Source organism: Sinohyriopsis cumingii, chromosome 7 (genome assembly GCF_028554795.1).
Source record: "Sinohyriopsis cumingii isolate HCF-2022 chromosome 7, ASM2855479v2, whole genome shotgun sequence".
In the NCBI taxonomy this organism is placed as follows: Eukaryota; Metazoa; Mollusca; class Bivalvia; order Unionida; family Unionidae; genus Sinohyriopsis; species Sinohyriopsis cumingii.
Genome location: NC_142967.1, coordinates 131,983,302 through 132,007,893, shown reverse-complemented (window position 1 = coordinate 132,007,893; position 24,592 = coordinate 131,983,302). Strand labels below are relative to the sequence as shown.

The window sequence follows — 24,592 nt, the reverse complement described above, 5'->3', positions numbered from 1 at the left end:
ACTCATTTATATGTTGAGTCCAACTGCAAACACCACAGTCTCTGATCTGCCATTATGTACCCGCAGATCTGGGTCTATCTTGTTTTTCCTACTGATCACTCTTAACAAACTCCACAGACCCAGATTGCCATTGTATTATCCAGTGTCAGATCTGGTCTGTGCAGTTTGCAGCTGGTCTCTAACTATAAGCTGGTATATATGGTATCACTGTTAAAAATTCCATATATTTTTTAAGAAAATGAAAAATGTTAAGATGCTTTTCATTTGAAATATGTAGGTGAAATTCCCATTTATTTCTGTATTGTAAATGTTCAGTAGTTTTATTGAAATCTTGTAATTATACATATAATTGTGGTCAGTAGACAACAATGAAACTAGTGACAAAATTCTTTGAAAAGTCAGTTACTATAGGTGTCTGTTGCAAACAGTTATTATGATAGGTCTCTGTTATAAACAGATATTGCTATAGGCCTTAAATATAAACAGCTATAACTGAATAAATTCCTTTATTTTATGCTAAGCAGTGAATTACTAGATTTTCTAATTAAAATAATATTGATATTTTACTGCAGTGAAAAAATAACAATATTTTTTCACTACAGGAGCTACTTTTTTGAGTCAGAACATACTTACCTCCCTTTGATTTTCTGTCACTGAACTACTTTTAACTTATGTACATGTCATTGTCATTATTAATAATCCCTGTCTGTTATCCTTGAAACTTGTAGTTTGTTATTCTGGAAATATCAGTTAATTTTTATCACTCTGATGTGGAACTAATTTTGTGCGCAGGTACACGTAGCACAGCAGAACATGTACGGTAAACAGCTGACATTACCAAAGAAATCTGCTAATTTACTGTGTCACAAACTTGAGGTAGCCAACTTATGTGAGCATAAAATAAAAAGAATATTTGCTTGAAACGAGTGAATAGCGGATACATTTCATCTCGATGAAATATATCCGTTATTCACTCGTTTCAAGCAAATATTCTCTATTTATTTTCATGGGTATAGATATTTTTGTTTTCTCTGTACTTATCTTCATGTCTTGGAAATAGCTCTTGTTGTTTCTGCAAAAGATTCATTGTTCATTGGATCTTTAAATTTGTGGTTTCTTTGAACCAACATTCCATTAAAATTGGTAAGCATGAAAATTAGTGAATTCACAGTCATTTCTGTACCAAAAGTGTCATTTACTTTAGACAGCTATGGGACTTACAAAAAGAGGAAACTTGACATATATGGACATATAATGTCTGTTAAGTACTGTTTAAAGCTCAGATCTTGGTCTAAAATGGTCTTTCAGGCAGAGAAAATTGAGGGATCCACATGACATTCAATGGACAATGACTTCACTTTACACAAACTGGAATGGTCATTTAAGCCAGAACTACAAAGGTGCAGCATGAGTGCATTACTTCTGTGTGGTCCAAGACATGTTACCCTTATTTTTTGTACTAAGAGAAGAATATATATTGTTCAATAATCATCACATGGTTATTTTCCATTTTAGATTTCTGCTGATTGCCAGATCCATAGCAGCTTTTTGTACAGCCCAGATCCAGAATGAGAACTCCATCCGTGTCCAGCCGGGTGACCCCCATATAGAAAATCTTGGCTCAAAGGCCCCTGTACATGCCCTCCTGTCCCTCAGGGGCAACAGGAAGTACCAGACACTGAAGGGGGAGGTAGAACTGGCATGTGGTTTTGTCCTGGATCAGAGCCATACCCTAAGGGATGTTTTGGTATTGCTACAAGAGCTGACCAAGAGGTTATATTATGATACAGCTTTCTTGTCTGTGATACACAAAGATACTCATAAGCGGTGATATTATGGAGGCACATGTCATGACATGTAAAACAAATCTAAATAGATCAAAAAAATGTTTATGGTAAATAAAATCCTGTCCACTTTTTTTTCCATTGGGAATCAATTTCTGTGGATTTCTAAGTTGCTGCAAAACATGAATGTTAAGGTGCAGCTGACAATGATCCTTTTGCTGAGACACAAAGATCTTCTCCCCTATCCCAGCTTACAATGATCCTTTTGCAGAGATACTGAAATCTCCCATATCCCAGCTGACTATGATCTTTTTGTTGAGATACTGATCACATCCCAATCCCAGCTGACAATGATCTTTTGTTTAGATAATCTTCCCATTCCCAACTGACAATGATTCTTTTGTTGAGACACTGAGATCTTCTGCCGAATCTCAGCTGACAATGATCCTTTTGTTGAGAAACTAAGCTAATCTCCCCAATCCCAGCTAACTATGATCTTTGGTTGAAACACTGAGGCTTTCTCAATCCCAGCTAACAATGATGCTTTTGTTGAGATACTAAGACTTTCTCCCTAATCCCAGCTGGCAGTGATCATTTTATTGAAATATTAAGATCTTCTCCCCAACCATCGAATTTAGTTCTGTCCAGTCTTTTATTTGTTTGACCACAAAAATTTGTACCTACAAAATTAATTGCATTCACAATGTATGTTGTTTTTTATTGTAATGTATTAGTTTATATTACATGTATTATAAAAGATCCATTACAGTTGTTGGGTCTTGTAATTTAACCTTTTGATTCATTATAAGAAAGTCATTACAATTTTTGGATCATGTGATTTTTTTTTTAATTCAAGGTTTTAGAGAACTCTGTGTGTGAAATGTTATGTCTGTATTCATCCAGAATTTTCATCAGACAATACTGTGTTATGCAGAAAGCTGAAACTACTTCATTTGTTGGTGCCAAAAATTCTTGGGTGGATTTTTGTGGCTTTGTGTGTGTACATGCATGCCTGTGAGTTTGAAATTTTATGTACTTGATTCCACCTGAGATTATCAAGCAATTCAGATGTATCATTCCGATAAAGTTTCGTATCTTTACTTTGTCAACATTTATTGTGCATGCAGAAAATGATGTTTTTTGTAATCTTAATCGAAATGTGATAGAATAAGTGAATGGTAAACCTTAAGACAAATTTATCCTTTACAGATAGGTTTCCTTGGTACAAAAGATTCTCTCCAAACTTATTCTTAGTATTTGTACAAGTGTTTATTATACACCTATACATTTTTTAAGGAAAAACCAAAATTTGATCACATTTTCCCAAAGAAGGAAAATGATACTGATGTTTTCTGATTCCATATCTCCATACTCTGAGGGTGGAACTACATGCATGTCATTCATAAACTCTGATATTCTTGTACATATCAGCTGATCAGAATGTGAAGCCCACGAGTTGCCGAGTGGTCTAAAGTGCTCTGTTTTGGATCACTGCCATCTCACCGCTGTCTGCATGGGTTTGAGTCTAAGCTCGGCTAATGTGAGAAAGCTTGCCATTAGTTTCTCGTGGGTTGGTGGTTTTTGCAGGGTTCTTCCTCCACCAGTTATTCTGGCTGCCATTTGTAGCCTATCTTGTGCTGAAAAATGGCATTAAACCCTATAACAACAACAACAATAACTGATCAGAATGTAATTTGTTTTATGATTTAAGTTGTAGTTCGTATTAAAAACTTTGAAATGTTAGGCACTTTCATCTCTTTTTCAGTTACATGTAAGGACTTTTACAAATTACCTGAAAATTTATAGGTATATAACAAAAATATAAATATGATAGTAATCCAGTCTTTATTGCTAGATCGTGACTTGTTATCAGCTTCATAAACTCCTATCATTACGAGATGTAAAGGTCTCATTTCATGATTCATATTTTCTTAGTGCTAACAACTTCATGTGATCTAGGAATCAAGATTCAGTTACTGTCACTTTGATATACCTACAGTATATGTATACATTAGTATTCCTAACTGTTACCAATAGACTATCAACACTGCATCTAATCACCATGACAAGTTGTAATACTCATAATGTTGTCACCAATTACAGTGAAATATTCTAAAATATACCATAAAAATGTAGGTAAAATATGTAAAGGCAAGGACTACAAATCATGGGAGTTTCTCATATTAACAGGTTGAATGATTATTTTTCATGAGTGTACAGTTCTATTTTTTGAATTACACAATTGTGCTATTAAATGGTAGATTCTTTTGTAGTTTTAAAATTAAAAACCTCTTCCAATATAATGTACCACTGACATTAACTTTCCATTGCTTCTTGTAATCAGTTACATGCAAACAACATATATAAAAAAAATATGGTATGGTTTGGGCTGATCCAGTAAAACATACCAGGAATGACACTTTTAATGTGTGGTACTCACCCATAGATGCAATTTAGAATTTTCTTATCATTTTCATATGTACTCTTTGACATCAAAGTACCCTGCATATAACTTTAAAAAATTGCCTTCCCTGGGTACCATGTATAATTTTTAAAAAATATTTCATAATCTAGATATGTGCAATACGAGATGTGCATAGGCATATTATATATGTAAAAACAAACAAATCATGTATCTGTTTTGTTTGTTCATCTTGCAAGTAGAAAAAAATTTTTTGTTCAATTACATCTGTTGAATATAAATACATTTATTGATTATGTGCATTTTACTTAGCTTTGATGTAAAGGCTGTAAGTGTTAGAAAGGACGTTTCTTCAATAAACTTAATAATTACCTCATTTTTATACAGTAGTCTTGATTTTAAGTATAAACTCCATAAAAATGTTCAGACTATTTTATTGAATGTACAAATGGGAATATTGGATAACCTATGTTCTAAGTCTCCATACTTTAGGTCTTATAAAACTGTTACATTACAATTTGTATATAAATCTTTTTGCATGAAAATTTAGAGAAAGTACATATTTTAGACATTTATTTCAAAACAAGGGCCAAATACACTGTACCTTTATCTGATTTGAGTACAGTGACTAAAAGAATCTGTACCTGATTCTAAACTTCTTAAGAATTTCTGACATTCTCAACTTTGGCATCCATATTCCAATTACATTCTTCAGTTAGGTTAAACATAATGGCAAAATATGTAGGCCTTGTATTTTCCAAGTCCATTTTAAACAATTCATCTTTTCTTTAATTATCTTTCAACCTTAGAATAGTCACTTAACTCGGATGGACTGGCAAACTGGCCAGCTGTCCATGTATTCCAACAGCTACCTTATGTCTAACATATTGCACAGCAAAAGCAAAATCAATTAGCCAGACCAAACATTACTATGCCACTTCATAGTGAGCTGACTTTATTTATCGAGCTAAGCCAAACTTGCATTCTAGCACCACATTTAACAGCATATCCTATCACGCATGCAAAATGGCATAATTATTACCATATGGAATGCTCAATCCATGAACTCAAGGTATACAAGAGGTTGACAATCCCTTCATCCTGGTAATGCAAAAGCCATCTTTTCCATGAATCATTTGCCAGCTATCTTCCCGTTAAACAAATCGTACTTTGATGCATACAGTTCGGAAATATCAAATGTTGACAAGGACATTTCCATGATTGGCCCGACTGTCCCACTTTGTTATACTGTTATTGTTATAAGGTGGATCAGCGAGTCTCCAGTGCTGCCTCCAAGCTAGTGAGGAATCTTACATCAACTTCCTCATGACATAGTGGCTTTAGCAATTTTTTGCCTTGTTGAGAATGTCAGAAGTGATAACACATAGGATTTAGGGAGCCATATCACCAGGGTCATGAAAAGGTCTTCTCACCAAACAAAGACTAATGCCCAGACAGCTTTTTGCAAATTGGACTAAGACAAGATGTATTATTACTCTCTAAAATCCCACCATGTAGTGGTCTTGTGCACCCTCCTCTTTGGGGTTTGAGTTTAGGTCAGAAAACTAGTGGCACAAGAGTTGTCACTACATCTGTCCATAGAGCTCCCTCATCTCAATGCACTGCTCAGGGATCATTCAAAAAAAGGAACAGTCATCAGCAGGATTACAGTGAGGAAATTCCAAAAGATGATAGAATTGCCATGACCAGGCAAATTATAGGTGGTCCTACACCCCTGCTTCTTGCCATTAGGCTAGGGGGGGATTGAAAACAATGCTTCTCTTCCTCCAAGCCTCCCTGTCAGCGACTGAATTTACCTCACCCACTGGCAACCTATCTGTGGGTGGCAGGCTACTCTGTTTCATTAGGCTTGAACTGACCTCTGTTTTGCCAGAAGGCCATAGAATCTTTTGTCAGACCTCTTCCATTTTTGACATCCCCCTTCAGGACAGAAACCCCAAGCAATTCTATGACAAAGGACCTGCTAAAGGAGGAGATACACTTAAAGTGAGCGATGGAGATTGTATGAAAGACGTCCAGTTGTGGCTTCTACTCCAGACTCTTTATGGTGATGAAGTCCAACAGAAAAACTGAGACCTGTGATCAACTTCTGCAGGCTCAACCAATTCATTTTTTCCTTGAAATTCAAAATAGAGATGGCAAAGTGTGTCCATTTTTAAGTGTGATCTGTTGACTACATAATCACCTTAAATTTGTCACATTCCAATCTTTACAACGTCATGCAAAAATCTTTGCTTTGCCATTCAGTGCAAAGTATATAAATTTTGTATTCTTCCCTTTCAGCTGCAACCTAAGCCCTTGTACCTTGATAAAAAACACTAGAATCTATAATCTTGTTTCAGGATGATCTCCTGCACAGTGATGGTAGCATACCTGGATGACAACCTTAAGAATATTGGGCAAGTTTAGTGTTGGTCTAAGATATGAAGAACCTTCTTGCCCTCATCCTAGGATGGATAATAAATATCAAGAAGGTGGACCTTATTTCCTCTAAGCATTCTACAAATCTTGGTATGGAATTTCTCAGACACTTCAGTCTCCTACATCTCACTCAAAGATGCACTCAAAACACTCAAGCATCAGAGAAGATTTCAAACAAAACATTTATCTGGGTTTTTTAAACTCCTCTACCTGTTCACTGTGGTGGCCAGTTTAGTGCCTGTGGCTGCCTTTACATGTGCCCACTGAAAATGGCCCTTCTATCCTAACCTTTGACAAGCCATCTACATCAGAATATTCAACCCAAATTAAAAACTTCCTTCTCCAAGGGTAAGGGAAGAAGTGTCTCTCAGCAGGAATACCCCATAAAAATCCACAATGGGAAATCTCAATTTGTGAAGCTGGAGGGTTGGGTAGCATACATACTACCAGACTTTACAATAGTCAGTGGCAAGTGGACATGTCAAGAGATGGCTCTTCACATCAGCTCCTGGAAATGAAAGCCATCTACAGTGCCTCTCAATAATTGGATAGAATGCTTCCATAGACATATATTTTTAATACTTTCAAAATCAGTAGTGATTATTCATGTACTACAATGCTGTCCAACCTTTTTGACACCATGGACCACTGAAAAATGTTTTTCTTGAAGCCGAGGGACGCTGCAGAAAACTGAAAAGCAATTACTGTATAGCTGCTTGAGCTCTGGCGGCCTGTGGGTTGGACAGCTCTGATGTACCACATTAAACAAGCAGGGATGAAATCACCAAACTTTTGTCTTGGTATGGACCAACACATACCATGATGGCTCAGCATTTTAGCCAACTCAAAGAAAGGACAACCACTTCACATACAGTGGACTCTCCATCAATTCAGTTGAATCTGCACCCAAAATGGAATGGTTGATGATCTTTTCATTTTGAAATAGAACAAATTGCCCACCTGTCTCCTCTTTTCCAGACCCAAAAGCACGGGCCATCGATGCTCTATCAGTCAGCTGGGAAGGAATGGATACATGGTACTAATTGTATGGAAAAATGGGAACCAGCCTGGAAATAGGTGAACATAAAATAGAGTATATACGGGTTAGGAAAAAGAATCATTTGAGAGCTTATCTTAGTTATAAGTGAAAAAAATAGAGACATTGTTTTATTGATGGAATTTCAGTCCTTTAACAGTCTTGAGTTTGGAACACTCATAACTAAAATTAGCACCTGACTCGTTAGCGTGGAATTGAAAGCACGTTTCAAACACATGCAGGTCCAGAAAATGCCGCAGCTCATATCCTTTTCTCTACAAAGACGCTGACATTCAGGTTTCATCTATACTGATTAATATAGGTTTGATCATGAGCACTCAGAAATTTTAGGTTATTGAATTTTTAATATCATGGTGTTTGCATAGGTTTACTATGGGAAATGAATTAGTACCACGAGTCCTATAGACAGCCACAGCAATACAGTAACTCCACATATGCAAGTGCAATTAACTTTACTATAAACGCAATCATATGGTTTTATTTGTGGATAACAATCAAAATTAATACATTTTGTAAACAACAAAATGACTTTCAGTGGGGTATTAAACACATATTCAGACATATCAACTGCCAAGAAGGGGGGAGGGGGTACAGCGTGTAGATTTGGCTATGTTATGTGTTTGTTTTGCACTTTGGTTTATATCTAAGCAATACACATTTAAAATTTATACAATTTACCATTTATAGAGTAATTATGGTAAGCAATATGATATTTCCTAGTTGTGTTTTGAAACATAATTGTTCAGATATGATCACATAGGTCTCTTCCACCAAGCTTAATGGTGATGACTTTAGTTAGTTTTAAAGACATGATTTATATTTGACGAGAGAAATCATTGTTAGAAACCTGAACGTCAGTCCAGTTTTGACTTTAGTTAGTTAGTTTTGCCTGTCACCCCTGCCGGGGTATAGGCCGCCCACAAAAGATCACCAGAGGCTTGTCCTGTGCTATCCCTTCAAGCTGACTCCAGGTGTGACCCATCTTGGTGATGTCCGCCTCAAGGTCGCATTGCCAGGTGTTTCTTGGTCGTCCCCTTCTCCGCTTGCCTTGAGGGTTCCATTTCAATGCCTGTCTGGTAACATTGGTTGGCGGCTTACGTAGGGTGTGTCCTATCCAACCCCACCTTCTCTTCTTGATCTCGTCCTCTTCCGAAAGCTGGGAGGTTCTCTGCCACAGGCTGGTGTTGCTGATGGTTTCTGGCCAGCGGATCTGGAGAATTCTTTTTAGGCAGATGTTGATGAAGGTCTGAACTCTCTTTATGGTCAACTTGGTGGTTCTCCAGGTCTCTGCTCCATACAGTAGGACTGACTTCATGTTGGAGTTGAACAGTCTGATTTTGGTAGTTAAGGAAATTTCTTTGGAGCTCCAGATGTTCTTGAGCTGTATGAAAGCTGCTCTCGCCTTTCCAATCCTTGCCTTGACATCTGCATCTGTGCCACCCTGCTGGTTGATAATGCTGCCCAGGTATGTGAAGGACTCCACCTCTTCCAGGGGACTTCCCTGCAGTGTGACTGGGTTGTTACTGGCATAATTGATCTTGAAGATCTTGGTCTTGTCTTTGTGGATGTTGAGGCCAACCTGTGCTGATGTGGCTGCCAGTATGTTGGTCTTGTCCTGCATTTGCTGCTGACTATAGGACAAGAGTGCTAGGTCATCGACAAAGTCCAGGTCCTCAAGTTGACTCCACAATGTCCACTGGATCCCATTTCTCTGCCCATTGGTGGACGTCTTCATAATCCAGTCGATGGCAAGAAGGAAGAGAAACGGCAACAGCAAGCAGCCTTGCCTCATGCCAGTCTGCACTAGGAAGCTGTCCATGTGCTGTCCTGCATGAATGTCTCTGCAGGACATTCCATTGTAAGTGTTCTTGATCAGGTTCACCAGCTTGGTTGGGAATTGAAAGCACATGTTTCAAACATATGCATGTCTAGAAAATGCCACAGCTCATATTCCTTTTCTCTACACAGAAGCTGACATCCAGGTTTCATCTATACTGATAAATATAGGTTTGATCATAAGCACGCAAGACATTTTAAGTTACTGAATTTTTAATATCATGGTGTTTGCATAGGTTTACTATGGGAACTGAATTAGTACTGTGAGTCCGAGTGTGGACCTAAGCCATGACTCCCATCAACCCCAATAACAAGAAAAGTTCAGAAAGCAAGGGACACAACTACCAGATAGTTCTGATCTCCCTTGGCATCAGATATACCCCCAAAAGCCATGGCAACCCTCATCCTTCACACCTGGTTCTTGTCAGGGATACCTTGCTCTTTGAAGCCAAGACATTAGCCCCCATCACTGTATGGATACAGCTCCATAATCTCAGATGGATGAGACAATATTGGACACAACAAAGACATTTCCAACCAGAAGTCCAATTTTGATCGAACTGGAACATATTCACTCAGGGTATTCCCAAAATGGAATCTCCCTTGGGTGTTGATGTGGCTTAGCTCATCAAAGTTCAAGCCCCACCAATCAGCTATCAAATAAGTCTTGCTTTCTGATAGCCTTGCCTCAGCATGCAGTCAGTTAGCCACATGCAGTCTCCGTGGACCCAAACTACATGCAGTTCCATCCTGACAGGTCAATTGTTCCAGTGACACAACCTAGTTTCATTCACAAAGAAATCAATAAATATTTGCACTCTCTCATATATCAATTCATCTAGAGAAGTGAAGCTCCAAGACCAAAAAAAACTGGTGTAAACCTGATAAACCTAGCAGGTAGAATGGGAGTTAACCTTACTTCCTATGTTTTTTCCATCTTTCTAGGAGGGCTAGATTCGAATGTAACAAAGTTATCCTAGTGCAATGTGTTGAGGTATTATAGGAGAAACATAATTTTCAAAAAAATTTGCTTTATCTAAAATAAATCAATTATCAGTTTGCATAACCATTCACAATGGTTTTGTAATAAATTACTTTGCAGGTACTTCTGGAACGGATCGAGTCGATAACAAGTAATAATCAAAAGTTATGTGGTCTTAAAATGATACAAAATGTTGTATATATATATATATATCTTTTCCTTGAGTTCCTTAAATGCCTATTTTCAGGGGTCATAACTATGTAGGTTAAAGTCACAATCGGGTTATCTTCAAAACTACTGTATTCAAGATCTTCAGCTGAAGCTTTGCTACTATAAGAGTAAATTTTGGCCCAATTACAATAGTTCATCATTTTTTCGGTAAAGACATGTTTTTGCACATTAATGATTTTTTTAAAAAATTAAATAGAATGAAACATGCCCTAAGCATTCAGAGTTTGGTTTTCCTGGCATGGCATAGTGCTGTGATATGTTTGCACTGTACTCATATATTCAGTGCCAGAAAAGATAGCACAGTGGTAGGAGCCCTGGGTAGTTTAACTATAACATTTGCTTTGTACCTCTGCACTGTCGGATCCAATCTGAGTCAGTGATAGCTTGTTTTGTTGGTTTGAACGGAACTTTTAGCACGTTACTGTCATGCCTAGGAAATGGAATCTATATGCCTTTAAGAATGTATTAAGGCAGCTGCACAGGCTGACCTGGGTGAGTAATGAACCTGCAATCCATGTATTACAATTCTAATATGTTCATTAGCCAAAGATTGAACTTAGTGGAAGGGCTTGGATGTTCCAATGAAAACAAGTGTGCTTTTGATCTTAGTGCTTCCTAATCTTTCAATCCCAGCTAAAGAGAGAAAAAAGCCTACAAGCTGGGAAGGTGGAGAACGTTTGGTTTGTCCTCCCAGGGGCCAAGATACAGACAGAAGTGTTAAGGGTCCCACTTAATTCTGTAATAATGTTTGCTTTGTACCTCTGCAATCCACAATTCCATCCCAGCCAAAGAGTGTGCAGAGTGACCCAGATAGTACATTGATAACAGATTTGCTTTGTATTAATATACTCACAGATTAAATAACAGCCAAAGATTTTGCTGTAGGAAAGGACCTGGTGGATAGTGCAATGGTAATGTTCACTGGGTGTCTCAAATAACCAACCCATTAAAATAATTTTTAAAATGGTTTAAGTACTGAGATTTTCATTTAATCAAGACAATTTTTTCCATTAACCTCAATTTAAACAAATATAATGGATATAATTAGTTCTTTTAATACTCCCCCTTTCCTAAATAAAAATGGTTGTATCTAATCACAGCTCAAGATTAGCGATCTAGATAGTGCAGTAATCTCATGTATGCTTTGTACTTCTGCATTCCTGGTTCAATCCCAGTTGAAGCATAATGTAAAGAGGCCTGGATAATGCAGCAATATGATATTTACTTTGTAATTCTGCACTCAGATTCACTACCAGCCAGAGGTAGTGCTATGGTAAAGACCCTGAGTAATGCACGGATAACACATCTGCTTTGTGCCTACAATACCAGTGGAAGATGGTGCACAGTTAGTTTCATCAGGTTGTATTTAAATATTTTACTACATCCAAATAAAAATTATCTACAAAGATTAAAGCATAAGTAGTATGCAGTCTCTTGCTCATAATCAAAGTTATCCAAGGTCTTTGATAATAAACACAACATATTAAAATGTATGACTTCAAGAGTGGCAAGAAACCCAGGCAATCAGATGTATGATCACCCCATTAATATGCATGGATCTCATTAGTGAAACTGTGATCCAGATTTCAGAATCATATATTCCAGGTCTGATCAAAATCAGACCACAGTGCCAACAAGCTCATTCAATCAGGTGCAAGACTGCATTATTGATATGCATGAATTATTATCATTATCAAACCCATCCAACTTCCTGATGAAGTATGTCAATACTCCAAGTTTGATTGGATTAGATTAGAAATATGGCCTCCAGAGTATCAACCAGTCAGATGAAAGATCCATCCAAGTTTGATAAAAATTAAATCAGAAATGTGGATTCCACAGTGGTAACAACTTAAGCTAATTAGATGCAAGATCACTTCATTACTATGTATAAATCTCACTTATTACTGAACTGAGACTTTTATAAGCATATATTCCAAGTTGAAAAGAAAATTGAAGATAAATATAGCCTACAGAATGTTAAGAAGCTCACTCAATTAATATGCATGAATTTTGCTTATTACTGAACTCGTTTTATATCTTAATGCATTCCATGTTTTATCAAAATCAGATAAAAAAAATATGGACTCCAGAGTGGTAACAAGCAACTGTCAACAGACACACAATAGATGCAGGTCAATACCATAGGTTCCCTTGGCCTTGCAGTCAGGCAAGTTTACGAAGAAGAAAAAAAGGGGGGAGGGTAATAAAAAATATCCTGAGATACCATGATTCCTTTATTTTGATAACATTTCTTCAGGAGAAACAATTATAAACTTTTAACGGAAAGAAAATTAAAGGAGAGTAAAAGACATTACAGAGAGAGGATACAATATGACAATAAGAACTGGCTGGCAGTTTTCACTAAAAATAGAATTCGTTTCATATATTCATTACTGTAAAAAAAAAAGAGTTCATGACCTCAAATTAAAAAAAAAATAATACAGGTAATATTTTTTTAAATTTATACAGTCTCAAGTTTTGGTTACTCCACTATGATTCAGCCTTCCAAGCACTGTCTGGACAGTTTGTCATTACCTAACTTGAACTAAAGATTATTTGGAATATATATGCAGAAAAAAAATTCTGATCCAAAACTGATTTATAATGTTGCAGAAAATCCAATCTATGAAATCTGTTAATTTTACTGTCAGTGTGTGCTGACTAGTTTATCTGACTTCCTTAAAAAAAACAAAAACAAATAGGAACCAATAGACTACAGCTAGCAAACAGTTAATTTGCTGATATAGCCTAGGTGACATCTTATTGTTTGCCAAAAGAAACAAATCTGCAATAAATCATGCATTCAAAAAGTCGGTTTTAATGTTGGTTGCAACTATATCGCTCTCCTGACAACTTATGATTGACAGTTTATATGCATTAACTATGGCATAGATGATGGAACAGCATGGTAAACTAAAATTCTGGTTAACGTGGGTGGGTGTGTTTGTTGCTACATGAGAATTATAATCTCCATTGTCCAAAACAAATATTCAACTGATGTATTTTAATATTTATGGGCATTAAATCCAAAGTAAATTAAATGCTGACAGCCTTAATATATCAAGTCTACATGCAGTACTAAAAAGTTTGCTTTGCTTTTAAGGTCATCATAAGTTACATCATTAGGAAATGAAAACTACAGCTTCACAGCTAGAAATGCACTCATGAACTGCCAATGCCAAACCCATAAATACATTTGCACTAGTTAATTCCTGGAGATAGCAATGTTAAATGCCATCAAAGACATCTTCATCAATAGCGCATGGCAATGTCTGAGAACTGCCCCAAGTTTTATATAATAGGAATAGTCTACATGTGACTGTAAGACTGCTCCAGTTCCCTACACCTGGATTGGGAAATTGAGATAACTGATCCCAAAAAAGAAAAGTAAATTTGCCATTTATAATAACTAACAAGTTCTTGTTTAATATATCACTGCCAATGTGAGAAATAACCCACAGATTATCAAGATGCATAAAATTCTATGTCTACAGTGCGATTTTTGCAAGAAATTAGGTTTACACAACAATGTTACTGCAATTTCTAAACATTTCACGAATTGTATCAGAGACAATTTAAGTTAATTTGTGTGTCTGCAGCAAAGAACTGAAGACTCAGCCATTAATGGCTGTCAAAATGCCAGCTGAGTGTTGAGTGAGTTACAACTGCTTTTTATCCTAATGGTATAACAATGTTCTCAATGCCTAAAGTCATTTGATACGAAGCTCGACATTTTTTTGTTGATATACTCATTTATATACTATGTTTATATATATTTCAATTTTATATCCCATTAATGTGAATAATACATCTGAAGTTTTGAAATATTTGAATATTGGATGATCAGTATGACTGGTGCTTTGCAAAACATTGTCTTATTTCGTCCATTTCTTTATTATTTGTTGCCAGCTTAAATAATCTATGTATCATTTTACATTAAGTGGATTCAATAGTTATCAGGGAGTGGATTAGTAAAGGAGTGGTGTATTTTTCAATTGTTTATTAAATTTTCCAGAAAATGCTAAAAAGATTTCATCTTGGTGGAGTGATGAAAATCAGGTTGTTGTTAACACTGCACTGCATCTCCCAATATACTTTTTTATTTTAACCTGTTTAAAAAATTTCACCTTGAACATCATGAAAATACAATGACAAACACCCCCTAAAAAAAAACAGCACCTATTCTTGCTTCATTTACAAATGAATAATCCCATTTTAAGCCATAACAAGTCTCAAACTTCACAGACCAATAAGTACATGCATTCCAGTACTACAAGAATGAAGCTCGAATCTGCAGTATAGAACCCAGTGTTAAACCTTGTGCCACGAAAGTTTGTTTTTCAATAGACATATTTACAGCAAGTTTCACTTATGTCTCCAATAAATAATACTACCTAGTATTACAAAGAAACAAGTTTAGAGAACATGACATAACTGTAGTGTTGTACTCTCTGAGAAACATCCATATAAAAAGTTATATTACCCTGAAGACTGTAGTGCATTATTGCTAAGTACAGAACTTAACCAACCAAAATTACTTAAGTACGAAATATAGGTCAAATTTATATATTTTTGGTGGAAGAGTGTTGTTTTCACCAAAATGTATGAACTTGTAATTGCATAATTATGCAGCTAACAATGCATGAGAATGTTAACCCAAAAGCAAAACGTACCGAACTCACTTAGTTGTTAAAAAAAATAAAGGTCACAATGGTCTACTATGAACCCTAAAAGAGTGACTCAAAGACAAATGTAGCACAATGCAGCCAACAGTGCACAAGAACTTGCATGCAAAAACAGATGGCCATGGGTAACATTTGCAGAAGAGCATAAATTCCGTTTCACCCAGGGTTGCTGATTTACATTAAATTCTATTATAACATTAAGAACAAAAAACATTTTTGATCATCATGAAAGCTTTATGTCAGTGCAATCCCAATGACCTTAGAACATTTGTAGACAGTATGAGAGAGATGAAATATGACTGAACACATTTGTTAATTCATTATAATCATTTCTTAAAAGCTGAATAGCACATGCTATAGCTTAAAGCTAACCACTTTATACAACACGCATTAATGTTTTACTTTAATGTGTATTTTGATGCAATCTGGTGAAATTTACAATGCAAAATGTATCACAATATGAATTTACACATGACTGATAAAAGTTGGACTTGTATAAATTAAACAACATGGAGTTCAATGCATTCAAATTCATTAAGAAGTTTCTACGGTTCAACAGCATTTAATAAACATGAAATGTGCATAACTAAATGCCACAATGCATTTGATAAAGTTAGTTGATTAAAAATATTGCCACTTCCTAACTAATGCAATTCAGCTACATACTACAGCAGCAAATGACATCACCACAATACTGACCTTACAAATGCAAAATAATACAAATATTTCTCTTATGTTTTTAAACTGTACAAATGCAGTTAAACAAGCAGCAATCTTCAGAACACCAATATTCTATGCATTTTTACCATAGATGGGCAACAATAATGAAAGCTGCTAGACTTCTGAACTCTTTTGAATGAAGTCTAGAATTTGTATACCATCTTCAAAAAATAATCGCAACTTCAAAGAAGAAATCTCTGAATGAATGAAAACTGCACCACCTAATGTGAACTCCCTTCTGCTTCCTGTGACAAATACTATTACGTAAGAGACTCCTGTCAAAATGCAGAAATACTGTACAAAAGATTGGCATTCTACAGGTGTACAACTACACTGCAATCCCTGAGGTTACTCAATCGTAATGTTTTACAATTAATTATGTTTTCTTAATTATGAAGATCAGTCAATGGTGGCTATCAAGTCTAGATAGGATCATACCACAAGTACTATGTACAGGTAATTAGATCCACTCTTGGTCAAGTTCCTACTTGATCACTGTATGCATACATATATATATCTCTGCAATGAAAGAATTGTCACCAATATACTGCCAAAATTCTATTAGAATTCCGCAGCATGCTACACCTTACCTGCTGTCATATAATAAAACCAGAAGCAAAACCACTTGAATAAAAGTAGATCACTGGGACTTACTTTTGCCTGTGGTGAGTAGTACCCTCCAAGATGAATATATCAAGTTTCATGACTTTACAGAGAACAGTGTCAGAGAAACTGAACTAATTGCTGAACTAAACAAAGGAACTTGACAAGATCACTGACACATTTTTGCCCATGGTCATTAATATTATCCAAAGCAAATACTCATTTATGTTTTCCCAATATAAAAAAGTCAGAGAAACTGAGTTAAATACAAAAATTTAATGCTGATAACATACACCAATGTACAAGATGACAATGCTGTTGTAAACGTTATCCCTATGTTTTGCTGGTGAGACAAAAATTAGACACATTTCAGGAAAGAATCTGCCCCCTTTATTCCTTTATTTATATTTTATGTTCAGAGAAGTTTATATAAAAGTATACTGCTACCTCAATTCTTACAAGAAATGCCAAAGTTTTAAATCTGAAATTTCTCTCTTCATTTTCTGGCACTTCATGTCAAGATGAAGCCTTATCACAACAAAATCACAATTCACAAAATAATAATCACACTGCCAACAAACAAAATCCTGGCATAATTTAATTAGTACCTGTCAATGATAAGCCAGCCTATATATCAAGTACAGTACAACTTTAATAGACAAAAAAGGCTGCAATAATTTAAGCTTTTGAAATCCAACTATATCGGATGAAGTACAACTATTCACAAGACACCGAGTTCCCCTATCTGAAACTGTGGTAAATGCAAAGAAGAAAACAACTGATGAACAATATTAAGTGAAGAAATGGGGAGATATATATCACTGGAGAATTCAGACTTTTTTTCTTCAATTTACTCAAAAGCATTGGGAAGCCATTTGCTTGATTTTTGGCATATATTATAAAAACATATATGAATTTAAAAACATTTAAAAGCACAAGACAGTTCTGAAAAGTACAAAATAGTATTTTACAGTGTGTCATCTGCTGGACATTTTGTGGGTCAATGTCATCATAAAAAACTTGGCTTTTTAGTTCAATCTGCTCAATGAGAAGTTGTATAAAAGATGATGCTTATAAAAAAAGTATACAAAAGCACATCAAGTTTGGTTCAAAGTCATTGAGTTTGATTTTTCAATTTCAACTTGTACACATTTAATATGCAATGATTTTTTTTTGTCCAACTCACCCTTGAATAACACAAAATAAAAACGAGTAAAATTATCAGAGTTTTAAAAAATTACCACTTCCACATTGATAGAAACAAAATGGGATTTACATTTTTATTTTGTAAAGGAATATGTGATATGTTGTTCTCTGAAATTGAGTTTGTTCAGTGTTCAACATGATATAGTTTGAAAAAGTCAGATACAAATAAAGCACTTAAGAAGCATTCAAGTATAGTACTTGATATTAAATAGGAGAAACAGCATATTAAAATGACTTCAATGTAGAGGTGACCACAGGCCCAAGTGGGCCTCACACCTTGGTAATTGACATATGTAAATTTGTGAAAGCAATTCATACATTCATGAAAATGTTGAGTGGCAAATAAGTCTGGATCATTTAATTATTTTATTTGCTTTCAAATTTGGTTAAATTCTATTAAGTGGTTCTTGATAAGTAGTTTAAAGTTGTTCGTAAGGTGGCCGCTGGATTTTTAACAAATTTGAATGAACTTCATGCCTGGGTGCTTTCTTTCAAATATGAAAAGATTATGTTAATCAGTTCTTGACAAGAAGTAATAAAAAGGTTTTTCTATTTGATTAATGGCAGCCATATTTGAGGGAAAACAGGCATCATTTTGGCGCATTTGAATGAGCCATGTTAAATATAGTCAGATTCTGTTTAGCGTTTGTGTTAAGTTATTCTTTACATATTTTTTAATAACAATGACCATATAAGATGGTTGTTTAGCATCATTTAAACAAATCTGAAAGAGCTTCATGCTAGGATACTTTGTGTAATTATTTCAAAGTCATTTAAAGGACTTTCTTCTCTACTGAAAGGTTTTTAAAGAGCTTCATGTAACATTCTTTAATGACAATTGTTTTGTCAAATTCTGTTGAATTCTTCTTAAGAAGAAGTGATTCAAAGTTTATTTTATAGTTTTAATAGCAGCGCAAAATTTGATAATAAACTGGTATCATTTGAACAAATCTGAAAGAGTTTCATGCCTGGGTGCCATCTATCAAATTTTGTCTAATTCTGTTGCATGGCTTTTGAGATGTATATAGTAATGGTGAATGGACAAGGTATGATGAATCATACCTTCAGCTTACTTGCCCTCATGGCCAGGTGAGCTAAAAATGACTGAATATTCAGCTGCAGAGAGTTGATTATACAAGTCAAAATGAATTGCTGAAATGATTACTTGCAACTTAAGTCTTGTGATAATGTAAGAAACATATTAACAAAACATCTAGTGACATCAAGTGTTTGTATACTACAATAATCACATTAATTAAACTCATTATTAATTCCACAGATTAAGGAACAACATTACAATATAAACCACTATTATAATTCTTCCCAATAAACTTAACACACTATGTTATGAACGACTAGAGCGGAACGGTGTATATATCACAAAGTAATCACTAAAATTGTTGAACACAATCATACACTGCTTTAAAAATAACCCAAAGGTTTCCGCAATAAGAGCTACATTCACAAAACATAAAACTTGGTAGGTAAAATGACTAATTCATCCATTATGCTTATTTACACATAAAATTGACTGAAATAAAGGGGAAAGAAAAGATAATGATGGAAAAATGACCTATTATTATTTCTAGTGTATTAGAGGAATGAATGATGAACAGTTTGAAGATGGCTCCATATTTTTCAACCATTCTGTATCACCCTCTATACAATACTTTTTGTTTTGGTGATTCAGCTGTGTTATTTTTCGCTCAATAGGTCTTCATTTCATTTCTTAGAAATACTGTTCATTCTGGTAAACGCCTGATATTCTGTAAATGAAAACACAAGAAGAAAATAGTTATCAAAGACCTCTCAACTGAAACATGACAAATCAGTATAGAGACTATAACCAACTTTTGATACATGACAAAACATAAACCATTAGCAAATTTAATGAAATGAGAACTACACCAAAAAGTATTCTTAATAGAAGTGCTAAATTCCATGTCAACTCCTTATAAAGTCTGCATTCAACAAATTTAACTGCTCTCAACACGCTCCCGTCTGATTGGTAACAATTGTCACTTAGAACCAACAAGACATATTAAAAAGTTTTCTGTTGAAAACCTGTTGGAAGTGCCTTTCCATCTAAATGGAGAGTGATGCTATAACACAATTTTCAAAAAGGACACCATGGTGGATTTATCTGAGGTCAGATTGGCACCATTTTCATTTAGTAACAATTAGACATCACAAGTATGATTATACTTACATAATGCCTCAAATGGAAGGGTTCGGGTAATATTTAGAGTGTCCTTCAGCATCAAATCCCTAAGGGCCCATAAAGCATTGGTCACATTGCCATGATAACCAGCTCCCTGTGCCAGCCACTGTCCAGGCAGACGACTCTCATCTGGAGTCTGAGTGTTTTCTTGTGTTGCAGCCAGGTTTTTATCCCAGTCACTTATATAGTGACTGTCAGCATTAAGGCCTTCAATGTACCTGAATAAAAATATTGATGAGATATACAATTATAGGCAAAGCAGGCATTGTGTAGAATGGGTCAAAATCATATCCAAAGCATGTTTCATGCATCACAAGCAGATAAATGTGGAATCCAAGCATACATTTTGTAGAATCTAGCAGTCCATCTGGAATAAATATGTTCATTAAAAGCAACAAAATTAAACAGCAAAACCACTTTCCTATAAGCCTGTACATACCTGTACACAGTAAGAAAGTCCTGTTATAAATGGTGAATAACTTATTTATTATCATCACAGTAATGCAATCTTGATTGTCAGATCACATTGAGCTGTTGGCATCAGAAAATCCACAACATTACATGACAAAAAGCAGAGTCCTGATTCAGATTTAAAGTATGACAACATAACATGATCAAGCAATCAAGACTGAATTACTATGATAACAATACTGTTTTATTATATTATTAAATTTTTAGATAAATTAATATAATCCCAAAACAGTACTGAATTTTTTTAATTTATGTATATCTATATTTTCTGTAACTTCTGGGATATGATTTTTTTTAATTTTCATAATTTTTATTCATGTACAAAAACTGCATAGAATATTTTTTGTTATAAATTGTGAGTGTAATTTGGCTCTGTTGAAAACACAAATCACATAGAATCTATAGATAGTTGTTCACCTACGTGTTGACAATTAGTAACAATAATCATAACAATAAGACTTAAAATGGTGCAGTTTCTCAGTGACTGATGGGATATGGAAATTTCAAGAAGAATTTTGTGGCTTCTCCATTGGTTGCATGATGTCATGTATATTTAATATGAAGTGACTCAGTATGTTGTAAATTAATAGTGTATGTTGTCATATGGGGTCCATTTTGAAACACAGTCACAATTTGTGGTGTATATAAGGATAAAGTTAAGCATTTAGTTTCATTCCAATTCTGGAGTCATTCACACTTCTAGTGTTCCTGATGTAAGTCTGCAGACCTATTTTTATGTTGTACTTAGATAATTTTTTAGAGGAAAAACATTTGTTTGGACTGTTCAGTGGTGACAGAAAGTGCTCATTACAGGCATGATTTTGGTATTCCACAAAAAAAGCTGAATATTTTTAAAGGGGGTTTGGGAGTCCTCCTCCAATGTGGTCTTGAGGGGTAGCCTCCTTGATCCTGGTGTCTAGGTTGCCGAAGGCTCCCGGTCAAAAATGCATATTACAATCATAAAAAACTGCTCCAGGTGCAACTTATGATCATAATATATAAAAAAATAATCATTGAAAAACTAACAAACTTACCAAAAATTTTCAACTTGAATAATTTCACAATATTTTTTGTCACATGAATTTGTTCTCCAATACTATTGGTGCTTAAGTTATTTCACGTGCATGTCAGTGTTGACATCATAATTAAGTCACAATTTCTCAAATTTTGCAGCAAATATATTATACTTCTCTCTTTTCATAAAAAATCTGTAAAATAAACGTCAACTATATACAAATAATCCCATCCATTCACTTGTCTTTTTCTCCAATGGACACAACCTGTTGATGTTCCAGTTGAGCTCTTTTTGCGGCTTTGGCAAATATTTGTTGAGTCTTCCTTTTTGACTGACTTTTTTGGCTCAATGTGCAATTGTTTCTTTTCCTTCTCGATGACAGCCTTTTTCCTATCAAGCTGCTGCTTGTACTGGCAACATGCAGTATGCATATTCTGACAGAGAGCTACATCTGTTCTCTCATGCAGGAAATCTTTCTTCTTATAGTAATTAAATGCACTTTTTCCAGATGCCTTCTGCAGCTTCTTTTGTAGGTGCCATTCCAAACTCTTCCAACTGTGATTAACATAGAGCAGAGGTCGCAAAATGCCAGTCCTCTAGTGTTCAGTTTTCTTATAAACTGACAAACTAAATTTCCATCAACTTTTTGCTCCAGCCATTCCCATTTCCTTACATTTTTTAAACCTTTATCTAAACTTCGCGTGTCATGGTCTCTCTCAACAACTCAGGACGCCACTTTTGCAAGCATGCTTCTTCTTTCCATTGCCATCAGTTTCCATTACACGAATATTCACTGGATGAATTTAAACTTTTGACCAATCAGAATACTCTTTACAAGAGTTGTGGGCTAACTAATAAATGTAACTACTCATTTTCACTACTATCACTGTTAACAACACGAGTTCTTCAATGCATGTGGGAAGCAGACCTATTTATGTGATTTACCGATATTGTGCAGTTTTATAGATTTCACCAGCTGAATAACTAGGAAAGTTTTTATCCGAGGCATGACTGACAGCATCTGAACTATTGCTAGCAAGATATTGTGACTGGCTCAACTAGGGGCTTGGCATGGAAATTACAACATTATTCTGACAGTTATTTAGAACAAGACTGGAAAAATTGCTGGAACATGATGATACAGGTTTGTTATACAGAATGCTACTCATTTCCATTTGTATGTCAAGTGAAGATGTGACAGTTATTCTTGATTGTTCAGCTGTAACCATATCTCAAAGAAAAAGGAGTTCCAGCCTCAATGAGAGTATGGTAATACAAGATCGGAAAACAACAAAATTTTCCTACTTTTGGAATTTGTTGGTAAAATTCTGGCTCTTTCTTGGGTAGAAAATTTATAGGTATATAATAAATTCCATTACTTCTTGAACCTTGAATTTCTTAAACATTTGTTACCAAAACAATAACCAACAACATTAATCCTCACAAACTATCTGCATCTTGTTTTTATCTTCATCTCTGCCACCATCTTGCACCTAGTTAGAGTCTAAATGACTGCTTTCTTGTCTTGTACATCTTGCTTTTACATCGGGAAATTACATTCTATATCCCTGTCTGTCATACTAGTGGTAAAGTTCTTTCCACTCTACCTATCTACAAAGAAAACTGTATCCTATACAATTTACAATTTTGTTCTCCAGGAATTTCATCAATGCAATCCAGAATGCAGAATTTTTACTACAAATTTATAATTTAACAAAATCTGGATTGATTGGCGTATCTGTGTATGCATACAAATATGAAACCAAATCTGGCTAATTACTATAATAATTAGTTCAGTTCAAGTGATTAAAAGCAGCTAGCATCAAGCCATATTTTGGGAAATACTACTTTACTGCTCCTTGACAGTTGAGATTATATACTAAAATGAAATCTGTTCTGAGAAAAACATATTTAAAAATTGTAATTGTAGATCATTCAAGCCACTGAATGGTTTAAACCACACGTGTCAAACTCAAGGCCCGCGGGACACATCAGGCCCGGCGTACAATTATATCTGGCCCGAGAGAGAATTTTAGGCAAAAATATTTTTTAATGGCCCTGCGATATAAAGTGCAAATCAAATTCCCTAATTAGCAGCCTTGCCAAACATCCAGCTCTGACAAATTGGCATAAGAGCGAAAGTTTTTTATTATTAAAACTTTTTTCTGTTTTAATTTATATTAATGTTTAAAAAAGGTTTAATTTTCCGCTTACTGAATGTTTATCCTGTTCGGCCCGTAACCTTACGTGTGATTTGAGTTTTGGCCCGCTGAGCGATTGAGTTTGACACCCCTGGTTTAAACTATGGGGTTAATTAATAAATATTTGACAGAAAAAATAATTTAAAAGTATATCTGTGATATTACTGTTTCATTACTTGTAGTATTTTGTTTTTTTATTGCTACTATATGCATTTCACTAAATGTTAACTTATGGCTAATGAGAACCATTATTTTATGGTTTCCCATTATTAAATACCTTATTGTTGCATTGTTAAACATTATTCTTACAGCCTTCTTGGAACATATTACTGAGTAAAAATGACCTCACCTATATATTATGGGCCATTTTTATGGTGCCTTTGAACAACTTTAGAGTGTGGGAGGTTTTAAAAATGATACCTGTGACATTTTTGAAAATCCATTGATGATAATTCTTAGAATTACAGTATGCACAGCAAAATATTATCAGATAAACACGAACTTCCATTTACGTACAGTGTATATATGAAATATGGTGAAACCTTCCAGTTCAGATCAATCAAGCAGTCTAAACTGGGAGGTAGAATGATTTCAAAAGATGAAGTTTGCTGCTCTAAGAGTTTATGACCAAATATAGTTGCTACCGAAGACTAGTATCATTTTCAGGAAGTATCAGAAGGAAATTGTTGAACTTTAAAGCTACAACTACTTGA

At 35.0% G+C, this 24,592-nt stretch overlaps 2 protein-coding genes across 13 annotated transcripts in view; one reads left to right on the top strand and one right to left on the bottom strand.

Moving 5' to 3' along the window:
- The window catches only part of LOC149796144 (ectopic P granules protein 5 homolog), a 262,648-nt gene extending 258,066 nt beyond the window's left edge, over positions 1–4,582 (top strand). For all 3 annotated transcript variants that reach the window (XM_089966059.1, XM_089966057.1, XM_089966058.1), the window contains one exon: positions 1,516–4,582. In XM_089966059.1, coding sequence (XP_089822185.1) covers positions 1,516–1,831 — 316 coding nt within the window. In that variant the 3' untranslated portion in view covers positions 1,832–4,582. The remainder of the gene's footprint in view (positions 1–1,515) is intronic.
- An 8,396-nt stretch (positions 4,583–12,978) lies between these two features.
- Positions 12,979–24,592, bottom strand: part of LOC149796142 (protein polybromo-1-like) — a 228,871-nt gene continuing 217,257 nt past the window's right edge. For all 10 annotated transcript variants that reach the window (XM_089966069.1, XM_089966068.1, XM_089966062.1 and 7 more), the window contains 2 exons: positions 20,181–20,410; positions 12,979–19,737 (listed from right to left, as the gene is read on the bottom strand). In XM_089966069.1, coding sequence (XP_089822195.1) covers positions 19,736–19,737; positions 20,181–20,410 — 232 coding nt within the window. In that variant the 3' untranslated portion in view covers positions 12,979–19,735. The remainder of the gene's footprint in view (positions 19,738–20,180; positions 20,411–24,592) is intronic.